Source organism: Bos taurus, chromosome 25 (assembly GCF_002263795.3).
Source record: "Bos taurus isolate L1 Dominette 01449 registration number 42190680 breed Hereford chromosome 25, ARS-UCD2.0, whole genome shotgun sequence".
NCBI classification, from domain to species: Eukaryota; Metazoa; Chordata; class Mammalia; order Artiodactyla; family Bovidae; genus Bos; species Bos taurus.
In genome coordinates, this window is record NC_037352.1 from 26,561,906 (window position 1) to 26,583,289 (window position 21,384).

Below are 21,384 nucleotides of genomic sequence, written 5' to 3' on the forward strand. Positions count from 1 at the left end.
CTGGGCAGACACACTGGCACGAAAGGAGTGCCCAGCAAATGAATGAATAAATAGTGGCCCGGAGGCCTGGGTGGAGCGGTTCCACCCGCTAAGCTCGCCACTTATTCCCGCTGGGAAACAGAAGATTTGCGTGGCCTCAGAGAAACTCAGTTTTTTATTGAAGTCACGGATAGGGAGAAGTGGGGAGGGGATGGGGGTGTTCAGGGTTGGAAGAGGAGGTCGCGCTCCAGAAGTGAGCCGGGGTGGAGCCAAAGGCGGGGCTACAAATTCCAGGATTGGGAGAACCTGAGAAGGGCGGGCCTTACAGGCTGGGGCTCCGAGATTAGGCGCCTGGCAGTCTGGGGCTCAGGGATTGGACAAGAGACGAACCGAAGGCGGACGCGAGGAAAAGAAAACCCCGATGGGGGCCTCAGAGAGCGTCCGACTGCTCGCCTTGAGCCTGGCTTAGCTGCATCTGGGCCTGCATCTTCTCCAACATCTCTTGCATGCGGCGAAGCTGTGCGGGGCAAGATTGCAGGCATTGGGTCCGGGCGAGGCCAGAAAGGGACTCCGAAGAGGACTTGGGGGTCTTGATCTGGGGGAAAGCTCACCTCTTCGTCTTTCTCGCGAATCAACTTTTCCGTGTCTGCCAGAGGCAGCATGGGCAGTGGGATCTCTGTGGCGCTTTGGCGGGAAAGCTTACTAGGGGATGGGAGAGAAGGAAAGGAATCAAAGGCGAGGGCCTTGGTTGAGTCACCGCTGCGAGACAGGATCTGGAGTTTGAGAGTCTAGGAGGCGGAGCCATATCCTTAGGTTAGGGAGGTAAGCAAAGGGGATGGGGAAAGAAAGGCCCTGGGAGAGAGAGGTCTAGAAGGTGAAGGTCGAGGTCATGGAGAGTGAGGGTGGGGCCTTGGAAGCATCTAACTGTCCGCGCTGGCTCTCACCTCCGGCTGGCTCGATCCCGCGCCCCGGGCCGGGCCAGGCTCTGTAGGCAGCGGGCCCGGTAGCCCTCGTAGAGCAGGTCGTGTGTCACCTCCTTCAGGTCCTGCAGGTGTGTCTGCACGAGCATCCGTCGCAGGTTCAGGAAATCGCAGTGATGTGGGTTCTCCACTGGGGGGCGGACCCGCGAGCGTCAGGGAACTTAGGTCGGGTCGGCTGCCAAGGACCCCTCTTTGGGCTCCTAGGACCCCTGGGACCAGAACTTTCCCCAACTTCACATGTTGGGTACGGTTGGCTGGGAGGCGGCCTCGGCTCCCTGCTGGCCTCAGAACGCGTACCCGGCCTTACTCACCCTCTACAGTGCCCCAGGAGTAGTGGCGTCCCCTCACCGGTCGGGGCCCGCCGTCCCGCACTACTTCGCAGGAACCGACGACGGCAAAAGGGATGCTTTCCTAAAGGGGAGGAGTCAACGATCTCCATCCTCTCCCCGCCCCGTGGACAGAAACCTTTCTCAGCTCCCACCTCCACATCCGCCTCCCCTGGCTTCTCAGTCTCGTCCTGCTTTGCCTCTGTACCTTCATCTCTGCATCCTGCCTCTTGAAGTCTTCATCCTCATCAGAGTCACATTCAGGGAACTGGTAGATATTGATCTCTTCCTCCTTCAACTGTTCTCGGATCTTGGAGGAGACAGATGCAGACAGAAACTGTGAGCCACAAAGACATTGCCTGACCAGAGACAGTGAGATCTAGATACAGACAGGGGATGAAAGAGACAGAGAGGAAGGCGTGAAAAACAAAGATGGTGAGAGATGGGCATCCAGGAAGACTGAAAACAAAATCTCAGACGATGAGAGAAAGAGACATAGATGATGAAAAACTGAGACCTTCCCCTAAGAGGAAAAAGACTGATGTTTGCAAAGTCTTAAAGATGAGCAGACACCAAAAGACTAGGAGAGAGAGACATAAGTAGAAACAGTGGGAGAGGGCGCTGAAGAAGTGGGGAAATGGGGGCATGGTGAGCATCCTGGGGCCAGACGGATAACATGGGTTGTTATGTCCACACTTCTGCCCTCAGACAGATCTTAGCCAAGCATCCAGCCCAGGGATTCTGTTCTGAGCCTCCAGAGATGTGGCTTCCTGAGGCAGCTAATGACCCACCTTTCTCAAAAACTTTCTTCCAGTCTAGCCTGACATATCACACTCCGAAAAGGCTACCCCGAGATCAAAGAAGTCAAAGCTGAGCTCAGCTTTCGTCATGACTTTTGGCTTCATGTGCAGACCAAAGGTCAGAGGCCACCACACATACCTTCTGTTTGAGGGCCTGCGTTTCCTTTGGCATCAGGGCATCTGCTTTGCCAATGACTGGGATGATGTTTACCTTCTCGTGCACTGCCCGGAGGAAGGCCACATCTAGGGGACGGAGTCTGCACCCAGAAATTGGTCAGGGCTCAGTTTCAGGGCACAGAGACCCACCCCCCACCCTCCCCAAATGTCCCAACCCCCTAGGGTGTCCCACAGACCCCCGGCCAAAGGGTGAGATGAAATAGAGGCAGCAGTGGACACGGGAATCCTGGATGTTCTTCCGGTTCAGGCCACTCTCATCCCGAAGATACTGCTCAAACTGCTCCTCGATGAAGCGCACCACAGGTAGCCAGCTGGGGGTGTGGGGAGAGTGCCGGCAGTCAGAGATCCGGACCACAGTAGAGGGCAAGGGGCAAGGCTAGCCAGGACTGTAGGGGTGAGAAGCAGGGTCTTTGGCTACAACCAAAGATGTCAGAGGAAACTGGCAGGAGAGATGTTGGGAAGCACAAGGCGTTTTGGGCCCCAAGACCACCAGAAACAGCTCCTGCTGTTGCAGGGGCGTGAGTAGGGCAGGGCAGACCAGCCCTGAATCCGACCCCTTGGTCTCCACAGAGTAGCCACATTGGGAAGCTGAGTCCTGGGCTCTCCCCAATTCCTCACCAGTCTGAACAGTCCACTGAGTCCCCAAAGCCAGGTGTGTCCACCACAGTCAGCTTCACCTTAATACCCCCCTCCTCGATCTCCACGCCCCGGCGCTCGATGGTCAGCGTTTGCGTCAAGCGAGCTATGAGGATGGGGAGAGGTCAGGGAGCTGGCGAGGGGTCTGAAGCAGGACTAATTTCCTTTCTCAGACTCACAGTTGCCCCCCACCCATTTTTCAGGGGAGGAGACTGAGTCTCAGAGAAAAGCAATGAGCTGCCTGAGTTCCCCAGAATGTCATGGGAGACCCAGAAGGAAAGGAAGAGTGTGCAGTCTGGGGACATGGGAGGAGAGGGGTCAGAGGGCATGGGCAGCGTGGTGGGGAGAGGGGCATCTTACCACTGGCTTCTGGTATTTGCCGATCCTCATAGAGGTTGGTGAGAAATAGGCTGTTGATGAGGGTAGATTTTCCCAGGCCTGACTCCCCTGTGGACAGGTCAAGCCCAGCTGGTCAGGTGAGGGGACAGCCAAGGTCTCTTGAGGACACCCTACCAGGCCCCTCTCCAAAACCCTCAGACCTGCCACCATGAGTGTGAAGTCAAACCCCTTCTTGACAGACTTGCGATGCAGCTGGTTGGGGAGGGCGGCAAACCCCACATACTCCTTGTCCTGTTGGTGAAGGTGGACGATATGAGGCTGCTGGGGGTGGCAGGCAGGGTCCCCCAGTATGACCTGACCTCAGAAGCTAGGAGAAGTCAGCCTACTGTGGGTTGACCAGGACCTGGCTACCCTGCTGGCTGGGGACGGAGAGATGCCTGGATTCCTGGGCATAAGGACTCACCATGGCCCCGATAGCTGTTGCTGCACCTGATGGCTCTCCCCACTTCCTCTGGTGGGCAGGAAGTTGAGGGCGGCAAACAAGGGGGCGGGCAGTATAGGAGCTGAGATGCTCCAACTGGCCCAGAGAGTGGGGAAAACCAAGATTGAGATCAGCTGGTTCTCGATTCCTGGGTCCCTTTGCCCATCACCCTGATAGGAAGCCTCAATCCCTCTGTTCTCTGTACACGTTTATTCCAAGCCCTGCTGTGGCCCCATCACCCTGATGGAAGGTAGGGTGTAAGCAGAGAGGAAGGAAGTGGGTTGATCTCTCTAGCAAGTGAGGTGAAGGCTTGGATAAAGACAGTTTAAAACAGTTTCAGCCTGGTGCTCTGTGATGACCTCAAGGGGTGTGATGGGGGTGAGGTAGGGAGAAGGCTCAAAAGAGAGGGGATATATACATACTTATGACTGATTCATGCTGTGGTATGGCAGAAACCAACACACCATTGTAAAACAATTATCTTCCAATTAAAAAATAATAAAATTTTAAACAATTTCCAAGGGTCTGAGTGGACCAAAAGCAACAAGATTGAGGGTAGGAGGGACCATCAATTTTCCTCCCCAGCTCATGCACTGGATTCTTAAAAAAGGACTTCAGATCTTTGGACACTACTGCCAGAGAGCCTGCTTTCAAAATCCTAGCCAAGGCACTCCTCTGCTCAAAACCCTTCACGGACTTCCCAGTGATCTTAGAATCAAGTCTGAGAGTCCTGGCCAAAGCCTCCTGCATCTGACCTCATCACCTCCTTTTTGATTCGCCCTTGGCAAGTGCCCACATCCTTGGCTCTGTCTACAATTTTGTTTATTTTTGCCTGTGCTGGGTCTTCATTGCTGCAAAGGCTTTTCTCTAGTTTCAGTGAGCAAGGACTTCTCTCCAGTTGGGACGTACAGGCTTCTCATTGCGATGGCTCCTCTTGTTGCAAAGCACAGGCTCTGGGCGCAAGGGCTTCAGTAGTTGCTGCCCCTGGGCTCTAGAGCAGTCTCAGTAGTGGTGCACAGGCTTAGTTACTCCTTGGCGCGTGGGGTCTTCCCAGATCAGGGATGGAACCCATGTCTCCTGCACTGACAGGTGGATTCTTTACCACTGAGTCACCAGGGTAGCACCCTTGGCTCTGTCTATATTGGGCTTTTCCTTCTTCTGCACAGGTGAACTCTGTCTTTCAAGAGTTTGATTCAAAGGGTTCTTCTTCCTCCTGTATGAAATCTTCCCCACCCACAAAAGGTAGAGTCATTTTCCATCCTCTGGACTCCCCAGCACCTTTCATAGCCCATCCAATGCCCACCTTTGCTTACCTGGCTGTCTCTTCTACTCCTGGCTGAACTTTCTGAGGGCAGGAACTATGTCTTCCTAACGTTTACATCCCTGGTGTCTTGCACAGGGCCTGGCACCAAGAAGGTGCCAATAAATAATATACCAGATGAATGAATGCATAAAAGAGTGAGTGATTGAAGTTAGTTAGGGAAAAGGCAGGGAGGCTGCAGAATATGTAAAAGGAGCTTGTCTTTGGAGTCAGAAAGAACTTCCCAGACTTCAGTTCTATCACTTGCTGTGTGATCTTGGGCGAGTCATTTGCCCTCTCTGAACTCCATTTTTTTCATAGTAAGATGAAATGCACACACTTAGACTTTCTATCAGGAATTAGAGTGGTTTTGGATGACACAGGCTTTGGAGCTAATCATTTATGTATACAACATACCATATATACATATATATATATATTAATATATATGTACACATGTTGTTGTTGTTTAGTCGCTAAGTTGTGCCTGACTTGTTTGCAACTCCATGGACTGTAGCCCGCCAGGCTCCTCTATCCATGAAATTTGCCAGGTAAGAATACTGGAGTGGGTTGCCATTTCCTTCTCCAGGGGATCATCCTGACCCAGGGATTGAACCTGCATCTCCTGCTTGGTGCACACACACACACACACACACACACACATATATACATCCCAACTTTAGAATTTATGAACTGAAAGGCCTCTCTGAACCTTAATATGACCTATAAAGCATTGTTTGGTTTGTGTGTGTGTGTGTTAGTCACTCATTCATGTCTGACTCTGCAACTCCATGGGCTATAGCCTGCCAGGCTCCTCTGTCCATGAGATTTTCCTGACAAGAATACTGGAGTGGGTAGCCATTCCCTTTTCCATGAGATCTTCCCAACCCAGGGATAGAACCCACGTCTCCTGCATTGCAGGCAGATTCTTTACCATCTGAGCCACCAGGGAAGCCCATTGCTTGGTCTAGATCCTGCCTATTGCTCCAACCCCATTTTCGTCCTTCACTCCTTGTGGTTCTGTTTATCATTTCCCATTTAGCCCCTGTTGTGTCCCTCCCCCACCTTCTTGTGTTGGAGCCCTAACCCCCATGTGACTACATTTGGAAGTAAAACCTTTAAGGAGGTAATTAAGGTTAAATGAGGTCAGGAGGGTGGGGCCCTGATTGGATAGATCTGGTGTCCTTATAAGAAAAGACACCAGCCATCTCTGCGCACGCACAGAGAAAAGGCCATGTGAGGACATAGTGAGAAGGTGGCTGTCTGCAACCCAAGAAAAGAGGCCTCACCAGAAACCGCCTCTGCTGGCATTTTGATCTTGGACCTCCAGTCTCCAGAATTATGAGAAAATAAATATCTGTTGTTTAAGACTTCTAGTCTGTGGTTCTCTGTTATGCCAGCCTGAGTTAATACAGCTTCATAGCACCCTCCTTTCCCCTTATCCTAAGGCAACCACTCTAATGTGCACAATATGTAATTTTTTTTTGGTTCGTATATATTTTGAAAAATGTGTAGTACATGGTACACAAATGTTTATAGAAATAGTTGTATGTGTTTACATATGTGTTATATATATGTTATGTATGTAATGGGCTTCACTGGTGGTTCAGAAGGTAAAGAATCTGCCTGCAATGCAGGAGACCTGGGTTCAATCCCTGGGTTGGGAAGATTCCCTGGAGAAGGGAACAGCTACCCACTCCAGTATTCTGTTCTGGAGAATTCCATAGACAGAGGAGCCTGGCAGGCTACAGTCCACGGGGCCACAAAGAGTTGGACACGACTGAGCGACTTCCGCTATGTATGTAATATATGTACACGGTACACAAACGTTTACACAAATAGCAGTGTAGTAGTGAAAGTCACTCAGTCGTGTCCGACTCTTTGTGACCCCATGGACTATACAGTTCATGCAATTCTCCAGGCCAGAATACTGGAGTGGGTAGCTGTTCCCTTCTCCAGGGGATCTTCCCAACCCAGGAATCAAACCCAGGTCTCCTGCATTGCAGACTGATTCTTTACCAGTTAAGCCACAAATAGTTATCTGTGTTAATATATATTTCTACTTATTAATTTATTCAATTAGCATTAACTTTTAAGACCCATCCATGCTGCCACCTTATCCTTGTTTCAACCTCATTTTTATTATATACATGTCTATTTCAAATTATTAATCTTTGGCTGTGCTGGGTCTTAGTTGCTGCACGCAGGCTTTCCCTAGTTGCAGCGAGTGGGGGCTACTCTCTAGTTGCTGAGCACAGCCTCTAGAGTGTGGGCTTCAGCAGTTGTAGGGCATGAGTTCTGTAGTTGTGGCACACGGGCTTAGTTGCCCCAGAGCATGTGGGATCTCCCCAGACCAGGGATCAAATGCATGTCTTTGGCAGGCAGATTCAAAACCACTGGACCACCAGGGAAGTCCTTCAACCTCATTTTTAGTACTCCCTTTCTGTAACCCTGTGAAAACCACCCCTCTGGGCCTTACTTTCCTCATCTATCATATGGGATTGCATACTCCTGCCACACTGAATTCACAGAAGTTGTTCAAGTTTCCTATGCTTATAAAGACATATAGGGATTAAGAGCTGTGTGACCCTGGGCATCTTACTTTCCTGTGACTTGGTTTCTGCATCTGTTAAATGATTCATTAATAATTTCACCTCATAGGGCCATGATGAGGATTATGTATCTGACACACATAAAACTCTTAGCGGAGCCTGACATAAAAGATGAGCTTGAATGCCAGCTTGCTATGACATGAGCTGAGAGGTGTGACAGTGCCAATGATCCAACCTAGCGACTGCTCTTCTGGATCAGTTGCTGAGAATCCAGACGGAGTGAATCAGTCAGGGTTGCCGCCCTCTGGGGAGACGGAGACAGCCACAGGTAAGGCTGACACACAGCACTGGCGCTAAAAATGTAGCGTAAGAAGGAGATAAACAGAGTGCTCTGAGAAGCCGAGGGACGGGATAATTACACCCTTCCCCTGCACCACAACCCTTCCTTCTGCACTTCTCATCAGGCCAAGCAGCCCTACCATTTTAGTTAAAACTCTGAAGCCTCCCTCCCTTGCCCTCTGCAAATATATCCAGTTGATTTTCAAGTCCTTTCTACTGATGAGAAAAAGCAGCCCTTCCTGCCTACATCCCTTACTGTTTTGCCCCTGCCCTGGTTTCAGACTCAAATCAGGCTCTTGCCCCAATTACTCAACAACCTTTAAGAAAATAACATGGGCACACCTGTCAGAATGGCTATCATCAAAAAGACCACAAATAACAAATGCTGGCGAGGATGTAGAGAAAAGAGAACTCTCGTACACTGTCGGTGGGGATGTAAATTGGTGTAGGCAATGTGGAAAACAGTATGGAGGTTCTGTAAACAACTAAAAATAGACCCACCATGTGATCCAACAATACCACTCATGGGAATGGATCTGAAGAAAATAAAAGCACTAACTCAGAAAGATACACGCACCCCAGTGTCCGAAGTATGGAAGCAATAACAGCCAAAATGTGGAGCAACCGGTGTCCATCAACAGATGAATGGATAAATAAGATGTGGTGTTACACACACACACACACACACACACACACACACACACAATGGAATACTACCTACTCAGTCATAAAAAAGAATAAAATTTTGCCATTTGCAACAACATGGATGGACTTGGAGAGTATTATACTTAGTGAAATAAGTCAGACAAAGACAAAGACTATATACTATCACTTACATATGGAATCTAAAAAATAAAACAAGCTAATGAATATAACAAAACAGAAAGAGATTCCCAGATCTAGAGAGTAAACTGGTGGTTACCAGCAGGGAGTTGAGGGGGAGAAGGGCAAGATAGGGCTGAGAGATTAAGAGATACAAGCTCCTATGTGTAAAATAAATAAACCACAAGGATATATTGTACAGCACAAGAAATAGGGCCAACATTTTATAATAACTATAAATGCAGTATAATCTTTAAAAATTGTGAATCACTAGGTCACAGACCTGAAGCTTATATAATATTGTAAATCAACTATACCTCAACAAAAAAAGAAAACAAAAGAAAAATAACATGTATATTCATTTATTGTATAAGCAATACATATTCTCATGGAAAAATGAGCAACTGCAAATGGTTAGAAAAACATACATCTAATATCATTACTGATATAACCTCATTTTGATTTTCATCCTTTTGGATTTTCTCATATGCCTATGCATATGAATAAATATATATTCACAAAACTAAGATTATACTATAATTTTAGAAACCTGTTTTTGTCATTTAATATGTCCTGTAAGTCTATGATCATAAACACACATCTACATTATCATTTTTTAATAATTTTATTTATCATTTATATACACTTATATTTCATTTGTATTTATTTATTTGGCTGTGCCAGGTCTTAATTGCGGCATGGGGGAGAGAAGCTGGGCCCCGTGCATTGGGAGTGTGGCGTCTTAGCCTACATTATCGTTTTCATAGCTGCTTAGTATTTAGGTGGCACTAGTAAAGAACCCGCCTGCCAACGCAGAAGACGTTAAGACATATAGATTCAATCCCTGGGTCCGGAAGATACCTTGGAGGAGGAAATGGAGTGAAAGTGTTTGGGCTGTATTCTTGCCAGGAGAATCCCACTCCAGTATTCTTGGCAGGAGAATCTCACGGACAGAGAAGCCTGGCAGGCTACGGTCCCTATAGCAGGACGTGACTGAAGCGACTTAGTGCACACACACACACACATTTAGGTTGATTCCCACTCTTCCCCATGATAAACAACACTGAGCTGGGATGACTATGTGGTGCTATCATTGTGCACTTGTCCAAACCATTTCCTGGGGCCTCATTTCTATAAGGGGAATTACTGAGTCAAAGGAAGTCACATATTTAAGGCATTTGTGCATATTAACAAATGCCCTCAAAAAAGGTTCGTGGCCTGGTTAAGTTCAGAAATGACACGAATTAGTAGTGACTTTTCACTTTCATGCATTGGAGGAGGAAATGGCAACCCACTCCAGTGTTCTTGCCTGGAGAAACCCATGGACAGAGGAGCCTGGTGGGCTGCCATCTATGGGGTCGCGCAGAGTCAGACACGACTGAAGCGACTTAGCAGCAGCAGCAGCAGTGACACAGTATTCCATTTACATGCTTATTAATTCCAACAAATTATGCTCAGTCCTTCCTGGGATAAAGACTTTATAATGATAAAATTTGGGGCCTGTTTGGAAGGTTTCTATGGGGCAGTGAATGGTAGGCAGCAGTCTTTCCATTTCATGGTCATCTGGATCACTTCTTTTTCATCTCAGCATATCTTCATAACCACCTATGGCCCTACCAGACATCCCTGGAAGGGCTTCTGTATCTTTAGACCTGAGTTCAGATTCAGACCCAATAACTCCAGGTTTCATCTTCTCAAAGTTAGACCTTGTTCTACAAGTAACTATGGCATGAAGGCTGACCAGCCTTTGGGGGGCTCCCTCCAAGAGGGGCTGGCTCTTTGCCATTTTGGTGCCCTCTCACCTCTGTTTCCCAGCAATGTGCCTGGTACATGTTGGACCCCCAGGAAATGTTTGTGGAACTAATCATTAACTTACCATCTTATCTGCAGCTTCCATTACTTTCCTATTATATAAACTTATGACACACTAATCAGAGCTATTATTTATTTTCCTCTTTTGAGGATTGATCGTGATCATGGAGGATATATATATATATATATAAAGATAAATACAGTCTATATAGGGCTTCCCTGGTGGCTCAGACAGTAAAATATCTGCAGAATTTGCCTGCAATGCAGGAGGTCCGGGTTTGATCCCTGGTTTGGGAAGATCCCCTAGAGAAGGGAATGACTTACCCACTCCTTCCCACTATTCTTACCTGGAGAATTCCATGGACAGAGGAATCTGGCAGGCTACAGTCCATGGGACTGCAGAGTTGGACACAACTGAGCGACTAACACATTTTTTCATATCTATATATGTATGTATTTGCCTGCTCCAAGTCTTAGCTGCAGCATGCAGGATCTTCAATCTTCATTGCACATTAGGGATCTCTTAGTTACAGCATGTGGGATCTACCTTCCCAACCAGGAATTGAATCCGTGTCCTCTGCATTGGGAGCTTGGAGTCTTAGCCACCAGATGACCAGGAAAGTCCCCTTAATCATCTTTGGATCCCCAAGCTTCTAGCGCATAGTAGGTTCTCCATTAGTGTGTGAGCGACTGTGCCTGGAGTTCTTCATTCAGGATCCCCTTCAGCCAGGCTCTGGACTTTGCTGAAATCTTAGCTGATTGAAAGGATCAGCTTGAAAACACCACCTTCTTCCTTGGTTACTTCAGCCCAAAGAGTCACAACTGATATTTTTTACTGAGTACTTTACACATATTATTCTCAACCATTCAAATTAGGTAGTATTTCCATTTTACAGTTCAGGAAACAGAAGTAACTTCCCCACCCAAGGTTAAAGGGAGTAAATGACGAGATCAGGAATAAAACTCTTCATGAATGACCTTAAAGATAATGTCCGCAGCCACTAAACTCTACAGGTTTCTCTCTGTACTACATTCCTATCATATCTTTGTTCATTAGGTCAATGTAGACTGTCCACACATCTGTATGTCTCCATGTTCTAGATGTGAGAAATTGGGCCATAAAGAAGGCTGAGCACCAAAGAATTAATGCTTTCAAACTGCAGTACTGGAGAAGACTTTTGAGAGTCTCTTGGACAGCAAGGAGACCAAACCAGTCAATCCTAAAGGAAATCAACCCTGAATATTAACTGGAAGGATTGATGCTGAAGTTTAAGCTCCGATACTTTGGCCCCTGATGCAAAGAGCTGACTCATGGGAAAAGACCCTGATGCCGGGAAAGATTGAGGGCAGGAGGAGAAGCGGGCAACAGAGCATGAGATGGTTAGATAGCATCACCAACTCAATGAACATGAATTTAAGCAAACTCCGGGAGACAGTGAAGGACAGGGAAGCTTGTCTTGGGGTCACAAAGAGTTGGACATGACTTAGCAACTAAACAACAAATATTTGTGCACACTCATTCCCACAAATAAGACCTCTTCCTGGTCTCCCATACTATAATATCTTGAATTAGTGCACATAACTCTCACGCCCTTACAGTTCTTATTTATCATGAATTGTGTGCTTGCCCCTTTAAATTGGTAGCACCCCAAAGACAACCCTTACACGTGTTTTCTCTCTTTATCAAACTGTTGGCATAGTACTGAGGCACTAATAATTGTTGATTAATACACAAATCTTAATTAACCCTCTCCATCATTAGATGAGCTGCAAACAGAGGCACCCCACCCGCTCCCCAAAGGCAAACATGCCCAGAGGAGATACTGGGGATCACACCCCTGGGTCCACTGAAACAGCCCCAACCAGGGCCGCACCAAGCTAGGAAACAAGGTTTAATGTTTTCGCTTCTCCCTGGGTTCTTTTGTAGCGCCGTAGACCTGTCCCTAGTCTTCCCATGGCCTCTTTTCTATGCGTCTGTCTCTCTTTGTCTCTGCCAGCTTCACTCTTTGTTCCTCTGCCTCCGGGCTTGTTTCTCACCAGGTGCCCTGCCCAGTTCCTCCGACTCTGCTTCAACGACTTTATATCTCTCTTATCTGTTTCTACATGTCTTTGTTTCAGGAGGCCAGTCTTTTGCTCCTGTGTGTTTGGTCCGCTGCAGTCTCTCGGTCTCTCTGCCTCTGCATCCTCTCTGACTGGGGGCTCTTCGGGTTACGACTCTGTGAGTCTCCGGATCCAAGTCTAAGTCCATCGGCCTGCCTCTCCCCAGCATTTATCTGGCGTCTGCCACTAGCTCCCGATCCCGCCTCGGTCTCCCCCAGCCCAGCCCAGCCCAGCCCCCACCCTCGGCCCCCGGCCTCGCCGACCAGACCGGCTTTGTTTCCTGCGTCTCGGCGCCCCGCCCCCGCCCCGTCTGGGGTCTCCGCCGCCCTCTGCCGCCCTTTGTCTGCCTCGGTCTTTCCCCCACCCCTTTCCCTGGGTCTGTCTTTGGCTGTCTCTTTGTTTCTCCAGGCTGGGGTGGCTGGAGCTGTTTGCCACCTCTGAAGGTCGGCGCGTGTGGCAGGACACAGCGACAATTAGAAAGAGTCTTCGGCCCTCCGCATCCAGCTCCAGCCCAGGAAACACACGGTTAATACCACAGAGTTCGGGCAATTGGACTTGGCTCAGAGTAGCCCTCTCCGCGGCACGCGGCTGCCCGCCGGCTACCGAGCTCCAGAGGACACGGGCGGCTCCCACAGGCGTGCAGCTCCTCCAGGGTCCTAGAGCGGCCCGGTGCCGCCTGGCGCTTCCGCTTCCCGTCCCCGCCCCCGGCGGCCGCCCCCGGGACGCCCGGGTCCGAGCCCCCTCCCCGTTTGGCGCCGAGCCCGATCCCCGAGCCACTAGTGGCACGGGCACCGGAGCCCCGCGGAGGAGCTCTGGAGGGCCCCAGACTGGCGAAAGTGGAGGCTGAAGCAGCGGCGGCAGCGGCGGGAGGGGAAGGGGGCGGCTGCGCGCCGGAAGGAGCAGCAGGTGCAGGGGCGGCCGGTGGCGCGGGCGGGGGTCACCGGAGCCGCGCCCCGTATCTCGGACACCCGAATGCTGTCCGGTGCCCGTGCCGGCCGGCAGAGGGCAGCGGCAGGGCCCCGCCGTCCGCACATGGCTGTGTGACCGTGAAACTGTGTTTGTCTCCTTGCTCAGGGCGGCGTGCCGGCGATGGAGCGCGCGGTGGGGCCCTGGGGTTCGGATCTCCGTAGCTCAGAGGAGAGAGAGCAGCTGAGAGGCGCCCGCACAGGTGAGGGCCGAAGCGGTGCACCTCCATGGGCAGGTAATGGCCGGGTGGGGCCCCCGGTTCTGGGCTTTGCGTAGCCCAGACCCAGAAAAATAGGACGTGAACTGTGCTTCCAGGGAGGGGGAGGGAACCAGTGTTTCTGAGCACCTACTAAGCGACACGCCTTGAGGGGCATCATTTCAAGGACTCTCCCCATCCCCTGCAGTCACCATCATCCTCGCTGCTTCAGTCCTACTTCAGGCCTCGTTCTGTCTCATCCTGGCAAATGCAACGGCCTCCCCTCAGCCCTTTTCTCTCCAGTGTTGCACCCACTGTGCAGCCACATTGATCTGAGTCCTGGTCTAATCCTGTCTCCCTCCACAAAAGTCTTCCCTAGCTCCCTTCTGCTACTAATTAAAAGCGTTAGTCTAGCGTTCAATTCAGATCTCCCATGCTTTATCTAGTCCCAACATCCTTTTCCAGCTTTATCACACATTCCTTTCCATGGCTTACTTTTTTTCTGCACTGTGAAAGCCTAGCCCTATCTCTCTAATGTCCTCTCTCTAGTGACAGCACAGTTCATTCTGAGCCTGCAATTATAATTATTTGTGTTTTATCTTATTTCTCCTACCAACGTTAAGTATCCTGAGGGACATCTTTGTGTCTGGCTCCTTTCAGGTACATACAAGATGATTGAAGAAATAAACTACAGATTGGGCTAATAAAAGATAAAATCTAATTAGTAAATACCAGGCTTTCCACATAGAATATAAGGTAGGGCTTAACAGCAGGCTTGGGAATTAGACCTGAGTTAGAAACATGGCTTTGTTACTTTATAACCTTGAGCGAGTGACTTAGAATTCTCAGAGACTGCATGTCTGTAAAATGGGGACAGTTAATAGTATTACCTCATAGGATTGTTTGCAAGGATTCAGTAATGCTTACTTAAGTGATTGGCACATATGAAAGGCATGGTAAAAGGAGGTTACTGTTACTGAGAGGCACAGACAATATAAGGGCTTTGGAAATTCAGAGGAGAGAGATCTTTGCGACCACAGATTGTCAGGGATGCCTTTCGGGGGAGACTGCTATTGAAGATAGTGTGTTAATCGCTCAGTCATGTCCGACTCTGCGATCCCATGGACCCACCAGGCTTCTCTGTCTGTGGAATTCTCCAGGCCAGAATACTGGAGTGGGTGGCCATTCCCTTTTCCAGGTGGTCTTCCCAACCCAGGGATCGAACTTGTTTCTCCCACGTCACAGGCTGATTGTTTACCATCTGAGCCTCAGTGGGAAGGCTGAGCCAAAAGGCAGGATCTACCGCTCCTTTTTCTTTCCCCAGGTCTAGGGAGTGAGCATGCGGAGATTTCTCAGCCAGATGAGTTTGAACATGCCCCACAGGAGGATGACTTGGAGTTCAAGGAAGAGGAAGATTTGGCCCCAGGTCATGAAGTAGGAAATGCCTCTCTCAAACCTGAAGGCATTCAGACTTGGGATGACCTGTGGGTCCAGAGGGAGGGGCCTGGAAAACCTCAGGCTCGGGACAGAGGCCCTCGGCTCCTAGGAGAACCACGCTGGGGCCAGGCTAGTGATCGGGCTGCTGTATGTGGCGAGTGTGGCAAGAGCTTTCGGCAGATGTCAGATCTGGTGAAACACCAGCGAACCCACACCGGGGAGAAGCCCTACAAGTGCGGGGTCTGTGGCAAGGGCTTTGGGGACAGCTCTGCCCGGATCAAACACCAACGAACTCATAGTGGTGAAAAGCCCTACAGAGCCCGGGCGCCAGCCCAGGGGCCCCCAAAGATTCCTCGGTCCAGGATCCCAGCTGGCGAGCGCCCCACTATCTGCGGTGAATGTGGCAAGAGCTTCCGGCAGAGTTCGGACCTGGTGAAACACCAGCGGACACACACGGGCGAGAAGCCGTACAAGTGTGGCATCTGTGGCAAGGGCTTTGGCGACAGTTCTGCCCGCATAAAGCACCAGCGGACACACCGAGGGGAGCAGCCCCCCCGGCCCGTGGTGCCCCGGCGGCAGCCATCTCGAGCTGCCACGGCAGCCGCCCAGGGACCTAAGGCCCAGGACAAGCCATACATCTGCACCGATTGTGGCAAAAGATTTGTGCTCAGCTGCAGCCTCCTGAGCCACCAACGCAGTCACCTGGGGCCCAAGCCCTTCGGCTGCGATGTGTGTGGAAAGGAGTTTGCCCGGGGCTCAGATCTGGTGAAGCACCTGCGAGTGCACACGGGAGAGAAGCCCTACCTCTGCCCCGAGTGTGGCAAGGGCTTCGCTGACAGCTCTGCGCGGGTCAAGCACCTCCGCACCCACAGTGGCGAAAGGCCTCACGCCTGTCCCGAGTGTGACCGTACCTTCAGCCTCAGCTCCACCCTCCTCCGCCACCGCCTCACTCACATGGAGCCCCAGGACTTCAGCTTCCCAGGCTACCCTCTGGCCCCCCTGATCCCCAGCCCACCCCCCAGCTCCAGCCCGCCCCCACCTCCTCTAGGCACCAGCCCCCCGCTGACGCCTCGAAGCCCTTCACACTCAGGAGATGGCCCTTTTGGCCTGCCTGGCTTGGAGCCGGAGCCCGGGGGCCCACAGGCTGGAGAGCCGCCACCACCACTGGAGGGTGACAAGCCCCACAAGTGCCCTGAGTGTGGCAAGGGCTTCCGCCGGAGCTCGGACCTGATGAAACACCATCGTGTACACACGGGGGAAAAACCCTACCTCTGCCCAGAATGCGGCAAAGGTTTTGCCGACAGCTCAGCCCGAGTCAAGCACCTCCGCACCCATCGTGGGGAACGGGCTAGGCCACCACCACCATCCACTCTCCTGAGGCCACATAACCCCCCTGGCCCAGCACCCACTGCCCCTCGATCACGAGTCCGGGCTCAGCCCTCTGGACCCAGCCAGCCCCATGTGTGCGGCTTCTGCGGGAAGGAGTTTCCCCGGAGCTCAGACCTGGTCAAACACAGGCGCACACACACTGGGGAGAAGCCATACAAGTGTGCAGAGTGTGGCAAGGGCTTTGGTGACAGTTCTGCCCGTATCAAGCACCAGCGTGGGCACCTGATCCTGAGGCCCTTTGGAACAGGAGATGGTCGGGCAAGGCCCCTCAAAGAGGAGCCACCAATGGGACTGGAATGATGGGGTCCAGGGAGGGTGGAGGCCCAAGAGACCAAAGGGAGGGTATCTGCTGCTTAAGCAGAGAAGAAAGGGCCTGGGAGGTGGTGGGAGGGAGAAGGAAGGGAAGAAACAAAGGGAAGAAAGGAGTGAATAGATAGAAATAGAGATTTGGAGACAAACGATCTTGAAGCTCAGGAAACAGTCCTGGCTGGGCTGGGTCAGGACCTTGCCAGTTTGGTTTATACCCCCAGCTTCTAGAACACTGCCTGGAATACAGTAGGCAATAAATACTTGTTGATAAACTAGCGTTAGCCTGAGGGCCCTTAAAGAATTCTAAATTCCTACTGCCTCTTAACCTGTAAATTGACCCCTCCCGACCTTGCCTTCCCCCCCACCCCGACCACCCAGACCGGCATCCTGAACCAGGTTTGTTAGACCTAGGAGCAGTGAGACTTCTGAGGTTAAGGGTAAGAGTGAGGCAGGGCCATCTTGACCATCTGCTGATGGGGAGAGTACTGTTGGTAGGCAGGCAGTACCCAGCCTCGGGCCACTGGACATGGTCGGAGCCAGGAAGAGGACACTTGGAGTGAGTCCAGGCCCAACTGCCCTGACCACCTGGACACAACAGAATAGGAGGGAGACAGCGGAATGAGCACTCATTTGCTCTGGATGCCAAGCCCAGGTCCTGGTGGATGGCAGCAGAGACACGTTGGCTGGAAGAAGGGCAGTATAGGAGTGAGGAAAGGCCAGGGAAGTACCAAGGCCTGACAGCCACATCTCCATATGTCTTCTCGCCAATAAACTGCTTCTTATCTGAGGCTTGGACTGGTGTGTGCGTGTGTGTGCATCGTGAGGGGTGAAAAAGCTGAAGGGTCACCACAGGCAAAACCCACAAGCCATGTGTAAACTTGGCCTCTTTGAGCCCGTCAAAGAAATTGGGTGGTCAAAGCTGCTTTTTAGCTCAGGCAACGGGTTAAAAAACGGCCCCCAGGTCTGTCAGTTGATGCCCTAGACCTGAGTGCTGGCTGCCCACAGGCGCCACCTACGCCACAGGATCTAGCGCGACCCTTAAAAGGAAAAACGCGACGCCACGGGTGGGAGCGTGAGGGGTCGGTGTTAGGCAAGCGCTGTTGCTATGGCGACAAGTACCCGGAGAAAAGTGGCCAGCGGGTCTGGTAGGGGCGCAGAAGACCCAGACGCTGATGCTCTGCCTTCAGGGAAACCCCGCCTCCCTACGATCCCTTTTTATTTGTCGAGAAACGGGTCATTAGGCTGCATAGCCCGAAGGCGATGTCTCTATCCCCCGGAAGAGGCAACCATATTTCCCAGCCATCCGTGCGTCGTTAGATGCTGGACTCTTAATTCCCAGCTTTTTCCAAGGAGGGCGCCAGTAGGGAGGAAAGGGGAAAAAGGAACTGACCTGATTGGCCAGGGACCAAAAAGACTAGGGCGGCTCACCCATCTAAGAAACGAAGTACAAGACTGCTCTGCAACTTCGCTGGCTTGGCATTTCAGCTAATCTGCGTGCGGTAACGGTCCCTGGGTAGAAGCTCTCGCGACATCTTACCCATTAGCCGGGCTTCCCTAGAAACCAATGAAAGCTTGCTGCAGCGCGGTTCCTCCCAGCCTTCCCATCCCTACCAAGTTGTTACACAGACTCGAAATCCCAGTGTTTTGACTTCAGCCCCGGGGTTCTTTGCGGCTTCTGTCCTTAGATACACACACCCCTCAAAGACTTTAATGGAGGCCTTTGGGCAGGTCGTTTCTGCTGGTTTCCGTGTCTCCCCACACTACCAGGTCGGCTTCCAAGCTAATCTGCAGTGAACTTTGTAAAAATTTGACCACATCGCTCCCCTATTAAAAACCCTGCCGTATAGCAGCATGCCCTGTCTGTAAAACTTAACTCCTTAGTTGGCATTCAAGACCTTCCACTTGTGTGGTTTCAACTCTGTGCCTCTTAAATGTTTTGTTTTCGTAACTTGGAATGCTCCCCACCCCCAATCCAAATACCTTAAGCGTTACTTCCTCCCAGAAGCCTTCCCTAAACTTCCAACCTGGGTTAGAACCCCCTTCCTCTGAGCCCTTAACACATCAAGAGCTTCTTTAGGATAAAGAGACACTCAACAACAGCATTACCTACTGCTGCTGGGTATTGGGCATAGAATAGATGAACGAGACAAAATGTCTGCCCTCAGTTTCTATGCAGAAGATAAACATTGAACAAATATTTTCAAGTGTGGTAAAGACTATGCAGGAAGCTTGCAGGTAGGAGAGAATCCTACATGATCCAATGCCTCTTCAAAGAAGTGGCAATTATGTTAAGACGTAAAGAATGATGGATGGCGGATGGTGTGTTCCCTGTACCAAGTCCTTAGGGATTCAGGAGCCCAAGTAAACCACTGAGGCTGAAGGCAAATAGTGAAATGCAGAATAGTGAAAAGTAAGATAAAGACTTTTCCAAATTCAACTTTCCACTGCCTAGTCCTAAACGGGGCCTGGCACATAATAACCCTCCCTCAATACTTTGGTGAATGATGTCCTTGAACATGATGTGCTCTTCACAAGAGTTCATAATCTCACAAACTGCTACCTGTTTGTCCATCTGGCAAACCCCCACTCATCTTTGAAGGTCCATTATCTCTTCAGTGGAGAAGGAAATGGCAACCCACTCCAGTACTCTTGCCTGGAAAATTCCATGGACTGAGGAGCCTGGTAGCCTACAGTCCAGGGGTCAGAAAGAGTCGGACACGACTGAGCGACTTCACTCACTCACTATCTCTTCAGTGAGTCCTGCACCCAATATCCACTCCCTTCCAGGGAGTTATTCACTCACCCCACTATTCTGCCAGAACATCTATTATTTCTTTTTCATATGTATATTATATATAAAATATTATCTAGGCTTCCCTGGTGGCTCAGACAGTAAAGAATCTGCCCACAATGCAGGAGACCCGGGTTCGATCCCTGGGTTGGGAAGATCCCCTGGAGAATATATTACTGGGTTTTAAAACTTTTTATTTTTGGCTGTGCTGGGTCTTTGTTGCTGCACGGGCCACTCTCTAGTTGCAATGTGCAGGTTTCTCATTTCAGTGGCTTCTCGCTATGGAGCACAGGCTGTAGTCGCACAGGCTCCAGTAGTTGCGGCTCCCCAGCTCTAGAGCACAGGCTCAATAGTTGTGGCACACAGGCTTAGTTGCTCAATGGCATGTGGAATCTTCTCCGATTAGGGATTGAACCTGTGTCTCCTGCACTGGCAGGGGGATTCTTTACCACTTAGCCCCTAGGGAAGCCCTACATGTGTGTTTTAAAATCATGATCTTCTTTACTAAACAAAGAGATTCTCAGGAACAAGCTCGGATTCCAGATAGGTACTTGTTCATGATCTTCCTTCTACAAGTGTCTATTCCCAAATCCTCCCACAGTAGGAGGACCTTCCAGTAGGGACTTTCACTGCTCTCGGCTGAGTCTCCTCACTGATTCTCCAAACCCGGGGGAAGCATGTCTGGCCTTTTGCTAGATTTCCAGCCATAATCTGGCCCCTGCCTGCCTCTTTTCCAATTCCCACATGACATTTCTCCTCACTTGGCTCCAGCCACACGTCTTCTCTCTTTCCCTCAGACATGCCAACTTTAATCTCACTGTAAAGTTTCTGTAGTTCTGTCTAGAACATTCTTCATCTAGATTTTCAAATGATTAACCCTTTCTCATTATTCAAGTTTCATTTCATGTATTATTTCCTAAGAGATGCCTTCCATGCTCACATTAAAGAAGCCCCCAACCATAGCCACCCCCTGTTGCACCATCTGATCCTATTTCCTTCTGATACTTATCCTTAGCTGAAATTACCTTATTTACTTGTTGACATTTTGTACACCCTGAGAAGTGCCATAGTAGTCAAGGTTTTCATCTCTTTTGTTCATGCCTGCATCTCCAATATCTAAAATGGTGTCAGGCACACAGTAGGGCTCAATAAATATTTGATGAGAGAACGAACACAAAGTGATTTTGGGGATCCTGATTGTATCATACTCATTTACCCTCTTTTCACAGCTCTGAGGAAGAGCAAAACTTTGACCAGATGTAATCCCAACATCCAAATTATGCTCTGGGTTCTGCAGACTGAGGATCAGGCTTCACTCCTGGCTCTGCTACAATTTCCTCATGTAACCTCAGTTCTGAGAGATAGTTTGGTGCAACAGAAACAATATGAGCTTTGGAATTTGTTACTTACCAGCTATGTGACTTTGAGAAATTACTTAAGCTCTCTAAGCTTTTAGTTCCCTCATTTGTCAAAGGAAGATAATATTATTGATCCCCACAGGGTTGTTGTAAGGACACTAGGGATTGTAAGCACTTACTGAATGTTATTTCTCTTTCTTTCGTCATTTCTGAATCCACATTGCCCCATTCATAAAATGGGAGAATTAAGTATCTTTTTCAAGAGAAGTGGGAAAATACAGATCTTTATATATGA

At 50.1% G+C, this 21,384-nt stretch overlaps 2 protein-coding genes across 5 annotated transcripts; one reads left to right on the top strand and one right to left on the bottom strand.

The window, feature by feature from the left end:
* Positions 1–135: 135 nt before the first annotated feature.
* On the bottom strand, positions 136–18,631 carry SEPTIN1 (septin 1). 2 transcript variants are annotated; one of them, NM_001098947.2, is made up of 11 exons: positions 3,701–3,751; positions 3,438–3,528; positions 3,259–3,345; positions 2,881–3,004; positions 2,439–2,573; positions 2,225–2,342; positions 1,494–1,595; positions 1,271–1,370; positions 924–1,089; positions 591–681; positions 136–496 (listed from the first exon to the last, which is right to left on the bottom strand). In NM_001098947.2, exons 1-11 carry the CDS (start codon positions 3,701–3,703, stop codon positions 410–412), a joined length of 1,104 nt encoding a protein of 367 aa, NP_001092417.1. In that variant the 5' UTR covers positions 3,704–3,751; the 3' UTR covers positions 136–409. The 2 variants fall into 2 exon arrangements, with proteins under 2 accessions (NP_001092417.1, XP_059737254.1); XM_059881271.1 differs by lacking the exon at positions 3,701–3,751 and adding an exon at positions 18,369–18,631 and having other exon boundaries at positions 137–496.
* ZNF48 (zinc finger protein 48) lies at positions 11,656–17,728 on the top strand. Of its 3 annotated transcripts, XM_005224886.5 has the most exons (4): positions 11,656–12,761; positions 13,052–13,168; positions 13,718–13,844; positions 15,130–17,727. In XM_005224886.5, the coding sequence occupies exons 3-4, from the start codon at positions 13,733–13,735 to the stop codon at positions 16,929–16,931; spliced, it is 1,914 nt and encodes a 637-aa protein (XP_005224943.2). In that variant the 5' UTR covers positions 11,656–12,761; positions 13,052–13,168; positions 13,718–13,732; the 3' UTR covers positions 16,932–17,727.
* Positions 18,632–21,384: the final 2,753 nt, after the last annotated feature.

Coding starts and splice junctions, on each gene's coding strand:
- SEPTIN1 (NM_001098947.2), bottom strand. Junction 2,574..2,880: donor TCAGTGGACTGTTCAGACTG/GTGAGGAATTGG, acceptor CCACACCCCCAG/CTGGCTACCTGTGGTGCGCT. Junction 1,596..2,224: donor CGCAGGCCCTCAAACAGAAG/GTATGTGTGGTG, acceptor GTCTCCTCCAAG/ATCCGAGAACAGTTGAAGGA.
- ZNF48 (XM_005224886.5), top strand. CDS start 13,733: ATGGAGCGCGCGGTGGGGCCCTGGGGTTCGGATCTCCGTAGCTCAGAG. Junction 13,845..15,129: donor CGGTGCACCTCCATGGGCAG/GTAATGGCCGGG, acceptor TTCTTTCCCCAG/GTCTAGGGAGTGAGCATGCG.